Source organism: Mirounga angustirostris, unplaced genomic scaffold (genome assembly GCF_029215605.1).
Source record: "Mirounga angustirostris isolate CCGP_5_RB_7025 unplaced genomic scaffold, mMirAng1.0.hap1 SCAF_4, whole genome shotgun sequence".
NCBI classification, from domain to species: Eukaryota; Metazoa; Chordata; class Mammalia; order Carnivora; family Phocidae; genus Mirounga; species Mirounga angustirostris.
Genome location: NW_026991712.1, coordinates 178,996,605 through 179,007,600, shown reverse-complemented (window position 1 = coordinate 179,007,600; position 10,996 = coordinate 178,996,605). Strand labels below are relative to the sequence as shown.

The 10,996-nt window shown below is 43.0% G+C and overlaps 1 protein-coding gene across 4 annotated transcripts in view; it reads left to right on the top strand.

The window, feature by feature from the left end:
* Positions 1-1,491: 1,491 nt before the first annotated feature.
* The window catches only part of DNAJC16 (DnaJ heat shock protein family (Hsp40) member C16), a 39,635-nt gene continuing 30,130 nt past the window's right edge, over positions 1,492-10,996 (top strand). The window contains exons 1-4 of one of the 4 annotated variants that reach the window (XM_064589887.1): positions 1,492-1,616; positions 3,630-3,814; positions 7,624-7,690; positions 8,711-9,050. In XM_064589887.1, coding sequence (XP_064445957.1) covers positions 3,648-3,814; positions 7,624-7,690; positions 8,711-9,050 — 574 coding nt within the window. In that variant the 5' untranslated portion in view covers positions 1,492-1,616; positions 3,630-3,647. Of the gene's footprint in view, positions 1,617-1,666; positions 1,846-3,629; positions 3,815-7,623; positions 7,691-8,710; positions 9,051-10,996 lie in introns of those variants that run through there. The other 3 variants (XM_045898637.3, XM_064589888.1, XM_045898639.3) reach the window with 3 other exon arrangements.

The window sequence follows — 10,996 nt, the reverse complement described above, 5'->3', positions numbered from 1 at the left end:
CCCGGGACACACCCCGCGTCGCCGCCCCGCCCCCAGGACACACCCCCGCGTCGCTGCTCCGCCCCCAGGGCTCACTCCGAGTCACCGCCCCTCCCCCAGAGCGCACTCCTAGTCCGCGCCGCCAATCTCTAGCAAGAAGGCACGGCCCCTCGGCTTTTACAAAAACTCGGAGGCGGTCACACTGCTGGTAAGAGGGACACCCATGCCATGGTCTGCCCCGCCCCACTCAAGCCCCTCCCGGCTATGGTGTCCTCCAGCCCCCTCCCCGCCGGTAATAAAACCGTAATTCTCTTGCCCCCGCCCCGTGCCCAGATGTCGTCGTTTACTGTTCCGAACTCTCCTGTCTCACCCAACCAAGCCCACATTTCACGGTCTTAAATCTCCCTCTTCCCTCCCTCCCACCCTAGCACCTCCTACAAGGAAGAAAAAAAAAAAAACTGGCAGAAATCTAATCTGAACTCCCAATTTGTACAGCTCACTTCCACATTTCAAAAATAATTGCTCCTGTTTATTGAGCATTTGCTAAGCCTCAGCCATTGAGCTAGTCACTTTACATTGCGTTATCTCACTTGTCCTTGACTACAGTCCTACCAAAGGAATACCAAAAAGTGTTCTTTTCCCCCATCTTGCAGATGGGGCTCAAGGAAGTGGTCTCCGTTCAAGGTCCCAGAGGTAGTAAGTGGCACAAGGCAGCCAAAATTTAAACCGGAACCTGACTCAAGTCCACCTTAGAATCCATTCTCCTGAGCATCAAAACCTCAGCCCCATTCATTCATTTATTCCACAAATATTTATTAAGATCCTGTCTGTGCTGAGGTCCGAGAAGATCCAGGTGAACAAAACAGAAGGCCCTGCGCTTAGAAGCTTACATTCCAGTGGGAGGAGACAGACGATGAACAATATAAAGAAATAAAGGATACAGTGTGTTGGTGATAAACGCAAAGGAAATTTTTTTAAAATAATAAAAACAGAGCGGGGGGGATATGAAATCTCTTTCTTTATATCCCCAAGGAACCTATATCATTGGCTCAATGGAAGTTTAACTCATTCACCTGTGACTTTCCCCCTCCCTCCCCGCCACACACACGCATCCCTTTCCCGTGCTGAGGGCAGTCCCTGGCACATTCTATGGCGGAGCTCGCTTTGGTAAATAAGTTTAGGAGTCCTGGATTCTCTGGGCCTTGGGCAAGTCCCTGCCCCTCTCTGGGCCTCAGTCTCGCCATCGGTATAAGGAGCAGTCGGACTAGAAAGGCTCCCTAAGGTCCCGTCCAACTCCGACGCTCTAGGATTCTATGAATAGGGTTAAAGAAAACAGGGACCAGCGATTGCTTCCCCACCCTAGCAACTGTTACTAGACGAGGGCCATCTCCTGGTACGAGTGGAAACTCCTCCCTGAATCGCGAGTGTCTTTGGGGCATCCCATCATGCATCGCGACTTTGCCTCTCTAGGAGGCACGTTTTGGCCTCTTTGGTCACGATCATCCCTTTGGATCCAGCCAAAGAGCGCGCCTCGTTCCTATGGCAACCGCGCCAGGTCCACGCGCAGACGGCAGGTAGCAAGGGTCAAAACAGATTCGCAAAGTAGAAGTCCTCGACCCGTTCAGTCCGCGCCTTCGGTGAGCCGAGCCTTTAAGTGTCACGTGACCTCTCCCGTTCGTCCCCGCCCCTCTCCCCTCCCGAGGTCCAGGCTAGCGCTGGTGCGGAGCGGAGGCTTCCGGCCCGGCGGACTAACTGGAGCACGGACGCTGCAGCCGGTTGGGCCGGTGCCCTTTCCCGGTAACTCCTTCCCGGCGTGACGCGCGGAGCCGCGGACGCGGCGGGGCCGGGCAGGCTCGGGGATCTCCCGTCAGTTCCTCCTCGTTCTCGGTTCCCCCGGGCCCGGGGAAAACCGGGAGCCGGCAGGGCCCGGCGCAGGGCTCTCGGTGGGCGGCGGGGAAGGCGGCCGTCTCTTGGAGGGTTGCGACCTCCGGCGGGAGCTCAGACCTGGAGCGTGCCTCCTGGAGCCGCTGCTCTGACCAGGGGATACTGCCCGCGGGCGGTAGCCTACCTGTTGGGCAGGTGGTTTCCTGCCCCGAGGCTGGCACAGTCGAGCTCGAGACTGCCAGCCAAAGAACTTCACAGCCCCCCCGCCTCTTGGCTGCTCACTGGAGGCGACTGACACGGTGGAATAAGGCAGCGATTGCACTGCGTGATAGAAAAAATAATAAGTATCACTTTCTGACTGTTGACCCTATGTTCAGCAAATCCTTTACATACATTTAACTTCCTTGCTGATCCTTTCAAGGTGGTATTATTCACCTCCATTTATGAATGACACTGAGGCTTGGCAAGTTTAAGTTAACTTGCCCAAGGTCATAAAGTGGTGGAGGGCAGATCCCAATATGACTCTGTTTCCAGAGCCTGTGTGCTTAACCAGTAGCTACCTCACCTTCCCGAGTTTTAGCGCTCTGTACGTGTTTTATAGGGCAGAATAGGTTATAGGTTGCCTTAACAAGGAAGAAACTGAATTGTTTTAGGATTTTTGTTCAGCATGCATGCAGTCCTAAAAATTGGAAATCAAATGAGTCAATTTCGTGAGCACTCCCACGCACTGTTTAGACTTCCGCTTGTCAAAATCCACCGCTGTTACAGCTTTGCCTTCCTTAAGTAAGGTGTCGCATTAGACGCTTGAACCTTAAAACTTTAGTAATTCATGAAAAGTCAAGATAAATAATGACCCTTGAAAATTCACCGTATGTTAGCACAAAGGTCATAATTCTGTACTGTAAAGGTCCGTGCAATACAGCACTACCTTGTTCATTAACCAACCAGGATTATTTCTGAACCCACAGTGAATTCAGTTACTGCACTCACCAGACATGGATCTTTAACATTTGAAGACCCTGCCTGGTCCACAGCCTTTGCCGTTAATCTCCCTTCACGTGGAAAACTAAATTTTTTCTCCCCAGTTTTTCCTCATCTTTGGTCTCCATTTATAATAACCATATTGCTCATGGTTAAAGAGCATCGTCCCTATTTTCTTGGTCCAGTGGGTGTGGTGAGAATAGAATTGGGGTACACAATGTCATAACCGTTTTTGTTTTTTTAGAGTATATCACTTTCCTACTTGTACTTATTTAACCCCAAGAATGTCACAGCTATTGAATTTCATAGTTTTGCACCTGGCAAATCTTACAGTCTCATGAATTTATTTAGCCTGTACTCAGTGAAGTGTTCTTAAGCCACGTATTTTTAAATTTAAAGTATTATTGTCAGAATAAGTAAAACAGTGTATTTAAGATGTAGTTGCCTTGATTTTCCTATGTATGTTTTCCCACATTTGCTTATTATTTCTTCATCTCATTCATTTTCAGTCATTTCTAGAGCTTTTCTAATCCAAGGAGTCTGGAAAGTTGCTGTTAATTCTTACTGCTCATCTTTTCATCTATTATAGTTCTTATGTATGATATATTCAAAAATAGTAGCAAGATTGTTGATTTTAAAAGACCTGGTCAAACAGATTGACACTTTTCCTGCCAAATAGAGTTTGTCTGTTTTATTTTTCATCTATATATCTTATCCCTTTATCTAAAAAGCAAGACTCTCCAGGTTTCTACCACTGAAACTTACTGCCTCTTCGATCATTTCAGCTCTGGAAAGGAAGAGAAATGGAAGTGAAAAAGTTGAGCATTTCCTGGCAGTTCTTGATAGTTCTGGTTCTGATCCTGCAAATTCTGTCTGCGTTGGATTTTGACCCATACAGAGTCCTAGGGGTCAGCCGAACAGCCAGTCAGGCTGATATTAAAAAGGCTTATAAGAAGCTCGCCCGGGAATGGTAGGTGAAACAAAGAAATAGCAGTTTAATATAAGCTAAGCAGTTTTAGTAGGGGAATGAAGCCTAAATTATGGTTAGCTTTTATTTATCTCTGTTTCTATAAATATATGTATCTGTCTAAAATACTTTATTGGGGAGAACTAATGTTCATGTTATTCTTTAATTTTTAGTGATGAGATCCAAAGCCTGTGTTGCTATGAAACCCACTTTTAAGAATTCTTTGGCCTAAAGGATTACCCTAGATGCTGCTAGCGTATTTACTGTTAAAGTCAAAGGGGGCTTTAGTTTTAAAATACATATGTAAATAGTCAACCATGGATCAGCTAACCATCCCCATGATGTGTTATTCATAAAGTAACTCTTTATGAGTGTCATTGCTGAAGAGAACACCCTCCAATCCTGTTTTCTAAATTATTAATATTAAGCTTTCAAGAAAATTTAGAGTAAGAGGTTTTTGCCCTCAATTTTACAATATTCAGGAACTGAGTACATTACTCTTAAAAATCATCCTGTAGAAAAATCATGATTTTACCTAGATAAGTTTTGTATTTGCTAAAGAGTATACAAGTGTTTGTGAATTAGCAGGATAGCAATGAATTTAAAACTTACAGACAGACATCGTCAGTTTTTTCCCCCGATGCTTTGGACATGCCAAAGAAGTAGAAGTATCTGGATCATATAGCTGGAGGGGAGCAGCAGGAGGGGAAAGGATGGGAAGGGCACTGGTGACTAGAAGCTGGGGGAGCCAGTCATAGATAATAAAAGCAGGTTTGGGATGAGACCGATCGTTGTGCACCTACTGCGTGCTAGGCTCCAGGTTCTATGCTTTTTATCTTATTTACACCTTATAATTACCCTATGAGGGAGATATGCTATCCCTCTTTTACCTGTGGGGAAACCTAGGCTCACTGTTACTAAGTATTACTTCTGGGCTCTGTAGCTTGACCTTCTGTGCCAATAGGTAGTTTATTCCTTTTTTTATTTTCTAATCACGTACACGTCTGAGCAGACGTAAGACTGAGTGGGTTAGTGTTGGGGCGGGCAGGAAGCTAGGCGGAAGCAAAGCTTCCCCATGCAGATGACATTGCAGGCTGTGCATGACTCTGCCTGGCACCATTATTCTTCAGTGAAGGACGTAACTTAGTTTTAAGCTGGTTGCGATAAAGGTAAAATATAGTTTAAAATACAATGTTTTGAATACATAAATATTTTAAACCAAACTCCAATCACAGAGAATCCAGAATTCGATACTAAAAACACAATCTGATTATGTGTGGCCCCTTTCCAGGGATTCTCTTTACAGCAAAATCGTTTCAAACTCTTGCCTCTTTATATTCAAAGCAAAATACATAAATCTGCAATAAATCCATAAGGTAGCAACATTCTTTTGGACAGGGTACTGGCCTTTGGCAACATTTTAAAAGCAGAAATCGCTTGAGTATGTGGGATTTATTAAAATGTACAGCTTTGTCTTTTCTGTCTTCCAGAGCTGAAAAGGGTGTTATGCTATTAATTAAATGAGTCATATGCTTCTCTTCCTTAATTAGATTCTCTCTAGGAGTCATTCATCACCTTAGAAATATAGAGAGTATCATCCAGGGAAAGTCTAAAATTTTACTTCACCTTTGTATTTTCACTGTGTTATTCCTTGTCGCCGTTTGGCTATGGCAGGGTTTTATCCCTAAAATCGTTGGTTTCACTTCATGATGGCTTCATATGCACTGAAAATAGCCAGTTTGACTTTTCGGAATGAACAGCAGCCGGGGGAAGTGGTTAATCATTGAATTGGGTTTGTAACTCTCCTCTGCTAGGTTTTACTACGAAGTAATGTTTCTTAAGCTTCTCAAGAGCTTTCTCCTTCTTTGGTGAAACCATTTCAAGTGACTTTTTTCTCTCAGGAAAGCTATGTTTCTCTCCTAATAATTAAGTTTTAACATAGGCGCCTTTCTGTTGTCATCTACATTGGCAAAATAAACACCCTCACACCCCAAGAAAGAGGCGTCCTAAAACTTGATAGGAAACAAATGGGTATAACATGGTCAGTCACTGGAACAGTAAGACGATTTGTCTATGACTTTTCTGTATTACTTTTTCTACAGCCAGTAGATACCAAGTACAGTATTTTCTTCATTTCCAGGTTTAAAGGACGTGTATCATATTGCGGTCGGTGACGTGTTTCCTACACACTGAAAATAGTATTGGGCAGTTCTTTCCTAGAGCTGGATTTATCCTTTTTTCTACACGTTTGCCACCTTGTGGTAGTGTCCTGCAATTAGGAAAATATCCCTTATAACCTGAAACTGTCTTGTGGTTTCCCCTGTTCTCTGGCCTTGGTTTTGTCTGCGTCAGGATCTGTGGTTCTAACCCAGCCACCCTCACAGCCCTCCCCTTGGTTTGGTCTCCTCAAAAGCCCCTTCCAATCCTTCTTCCCCTACCACATTCTGTATGTTAAATCTTCATTTGTGTGAATGCATCATTTCTCTCTTTTCAGCCTTTAGCCTAAGTTTGAATATTTAAAACGCTTTTTTTTTTTTTTTTTTTGTCATCCAGAAACATGCTTTGGAACCCCCATCTTGTTTCCTTAAGTCATACTATTTTCATTATACCCAGCTGACATTTTTTTTTCTCACCAATATCCATAATGAGAACTAAATAGTTAAGGGAGGAATGGTGTCTAAATTCAACAGCCAGCCATTTTCAGTTTATTTTTAGAGAAATCAGAATATGTGGTATAATTCATTCAAACATGTTCCTGCCAGAATAAGCTGATCAAGTCATAAATTTTCTTTATTCCAGTGTACTTGGTGCTGTTTTTAGTAGTCATTTGCTTCCAGGTGGATTGTTTCTCTTTCCTGAACCTTTGCTAGAGGAAATTTACTAAAAGTTAGCAGAAGTGGTTACATGAAGAATAGGCTCTGTAATAGAGTCTCTTAACAAAAAGAACGTTGAAAAATCAGTTGGTATAAAACACTGATTTAGGTCTTGGGGGGATCCTAAGGAAGTAAAACCTAGCCCCTACTTTCCAGGACTTTAAAAATCTCCAAAGTGGAAATTGGCATAAGCACAGGCAGATTACAGAATAACGTATGACCGCAAATGGATACAGTTACTTGTCAGCTGTATAAAATAGCAAACATTAGTTGTAACAGAAGTTTAAATCACTTTGCATAAACTGTAGATTTTTCTCACCTCCTAAAACATGGGGCCTGGAAATCATTATCCACTTACAGGTAAAAGGCCACCTTAGGCAAAAAGGGACAAGCAGAGCAATAATGAAACTGAAATGTTCTCATTTGAACATCAGCAGCCAAATGCTATTTGGAACATGGTTGACACTTAAATGAATTCACGCCGTATCGGAGAGCTATTTCCTGTGTCTACCTGAGTTGTCAGAAGAAATCCCTTCCTTGATAACATTCTAACGTTGGGATGAGTTGCTGCCATCCTGGGAAGAGAAGTCGGTTCTTAGGGCTCAGTGTCGTTAGCCTGGAACCAGCTTCAGCAGTGTTTAGGAACCAGGTAAAGACATGCCTACAGCACACCCTTCCTCAGTGGGATGCTGCCGAACTCCCTGGCGCTTTGAAAATGTGCCCCGCTGAAGTGCTTTGGGTAGAAACACCTGTTTCAAAGTTTCACTTAATTATTATGGTCACGTGAAGCAAGTGATTGCTTCTGCCATTTATTTTTAAGAAACTGTCCTAACAGAATGGCCTTCCATTTGCCTCAGATGTAGTGAACTGTGTGTACAAGATGTTAATTGTGTGTAAAACATTAAATCCACGCTCACTGCCTGCCCGTTTGTGTTTCAGGCATCCTGACAAAAACAGAGATCCTGGAGCAGAAGACAAGTTCATCCAAATTAGCAAGGCTTATGAGGTATCATGTCAAACTTGTGATGCATCCATTAGCTCTGATAAAATATTTTTTTAAGTGGCCAGTTTTGTAAAGACCTCTCAGAAAGGGCACGTTCCCAATGCCCTTGACCCAGTTTCTAGATGACGGTAGAGAAAGCATATTCAGCCACATCCAATATGTTGAAATTGGTGCCTGAATAATTCAGCCCTTAAAAACAAAACAAAACAAAAAAACTGGCCTATTTTAAAGGCTTTAATTGGAATTGTAGAATTCTCAGAATTCCTAAATGTAGGTCTCTGTTTCCTTTGTAGGAACTTTTATCACATGCTCACCTCAGCAGCATATATACTAGAGCTTCTATTAAAGAAAGACTGGTGTGCCTGTATTTATTAAAGTCGCACAAGGTTACAGGTACATGTAAACACAAGATTTTCAACAATTTTCCAACAGGTCAGCTTAAGTAGCTTGGTCTAGAATGTGCACAAAAGATAAGTCCGTGGCTTCCTGATTTGTGTATGGTAATGCTCTTCGAGAGACAGCGCTTGGCTCATAGAATGGCACATCATCCTAAAACAGCTTCTCAAAGTGTAGACTTCAGAGTTATTTCTGAGTAAAACAAAGCCAACGTACAAGACACTGAACTCAGTCCTGTGGCGACTTTTTGGTGTTCGCAGCTTTTCCTATCTCGGTTTGAGTTATTCCAACTTAAGTGGCATGACCTAGGCCATTTTTTTGTGGTCAACATTATGTTAAGTTTTATTTGTTTTACTGATGTGTCGAGTACTCTGAGAACTCAAAATCTCTAAAGCCAAGATGAACGCGAATATCTGAAGGACTGCAGTCTTTCGGTCTTGAAATACTGAACGTTTCTATTGAGAGAGGAGCTTCCTGGCATGTCGGAGACTGCATGCGGAATGTCGAGCCGTGCTATAGCTTTAAACATTTCTTTTCTTCCTGTGTCTTCCGTGCTGCTCACAGGATAGTCCTTGGGGTGAAACTTTTTCCATTTCACAGATTTCCTATTGTTGTCTTTCCTTATAGATTCTTTCCAATGAAGAAAAGAGGTCCAATTACGATCACTATGGAGATGCCGGAGAGAACCAGGGCTACCAGAAGCAGCCGCAACAGCGGGAATATCGCTTCCGGCATTTCCATGAGAATTTTTACTTTGATGAGTCCTTTTTTCACTTCCCTTTTAATTCAGAGCGGCGGGACTCCATTGATGAGAAGTATTTATTGCACTTCTCACACTACGTGAATGAGGTGGTTCCAGATAGCTTCAAGAAACCCTACCTCATCAAGATCACCTCAGATTGGTGCTTTAGCTGTATCCACATCGAGCCTGTTTGGAAAGAGGTAGTTCAAGAACTGGAAGGATTGGGTAAGATAATTTTATTTGCTAGAAGGTGTCTTTATAGAAGAAGGTAGCTTTTGTGTCTTGAATTTTATGGGCTCCTGGGGAGAAGGGACAGTGAGATTTCTCTTCACAAGTTCATGGTGACTGGGGTTTTTCCAGGGACACATTTTCAGAGGAAGAAATGTGTCAGCCATTCTCATTTTGCACTACGAAGTTGAAGCCTTATATGTATAGTTTCCTAACATCTAGTTGGGGGCCTAGTACATAGGAGAAATTTAAAAATTACTGGTTGAACAGAGCAGCTCTCAGGCATCAGTTTTGATGCTGGTGGGATCTGCAGATTGTTCTCAACAATATGATTGAATTTGCTAGAACTGCCATAACAAAATACCACAAAACAACAGAACTGTATTTTCTCACATCTCCCAAGGTTAGAAGTCCAAGATCAAGGTGTCGGCATGTTTGTTCTTTTTTTCTGAGGCCTCACTCCTTGGCTTGCCGATGGCCGCCTTCTCCCTGCATGTCCACATGGTTGTGTCTCCATGTGCATGTTTCTGGTATCTCTCTCTCTCTCTTTCTGTGTCCTAATCTCTTTACAAGGACACCAGGCATATTGGATTAGGGCCCACCCTAACGACCTCATTTTAACTTAATTACTTCCTTAAAGGCCCTATCTCTAAATACAGTCACATACTGAAGTACTGGGGGTGAGGACTTCAGCTCTGTCCATAACACTCATGGTCATGGGTTACCACTCTGGATCACAGATTAGCCCTTCCTGTGTTCATGGTTACCACTTAGTGCCAGGAAAATGCCAGCAATCCAGACAGGGTATTTATTTTAATGACTCTGAAAAGTTGGAATTACTGAATTGTGTGTGTGTGTGTATGTGTTGTGTTTTATAGGTATTAGCAGACCTATTCTTGAGTAACTAAAAAAGGCCAAACTCAATCACAGGGGTCAAGAGCCTGGGTGTCTCTGGAGAGAACAGACCAGTGAAAACCATTAGTTCGTTTATCCTAAAACAGAAATTTTCAGCTTATGGTTCAGAAGCAGTCCAGTGTGCCGAAATGCTTTCGTGAGACTGAGTAAAGAAGTTCTTGGAAGAAGATGAGGAAATAAGTTTAGCACAGTGTCAAACATGTGGTGGGCAGTCAGCAGATGCTTGCTGGTGGTGCATAATGAGTGAACGAGAGGGTGAGATCAGCTGGAAGCCCCTGGGTTGAACAGCTTCTTCGTCAAAAAGTGTAATTGCATTTTATACCCCACTAGGTGGTATACTGAAACCTATTTAACTTCCTTCGTCTAGGAGCCGACATTCAGACCCAATAGCAGAACATAAACGTTAAACCACCGCGTAAGTTAGGAAGGCAATGCGTTTACACCAAAGTCAGATTAGGGCCAACATTCTATTTTAAACATGCCAGGTGAACAACGTGAAGGAGCAAAGCATGGTGGTTACCTGTGTCCCATCCCTGGGCTTGGGAGTCATAGGCCAGTGTTCAGTGCATGTGCCACTCCAGCGAGCACCAGGCAGACCAATGTTCAGATCTGAGCTCTGTCATTTACTATCTTTGTGTCCTTGGACAAATTACTTAATACACATTTCTCCATCTCTAAAATGGGTGTAATAATGTCAAACCAACAGGATTGATACGAAGATTAAATGAGAAAAATATCTATTAAGTTTCTAGTATATATTAAGCACAAACATAAAATGAGCCCTAGGGAATTTCTAATGAACTAGGTTTTCTGGTTTACCAAAGTAAAAATTTTTAAAACACCTATTTTATAAATTTTTAAAAATCAGTCTCAAATACAGGAGTCTACTTTCTTGAACTCACTGGCTACCAGGCACTGACTTTTGACTTACATTCAGCTAAGTCTCACAAGGTAATTAGAAGTTGGATGGGCAGGAAACCAAGGAGGAACATTACAGGCAGAGGGAACAGGGCAGCCAGAGACACAAA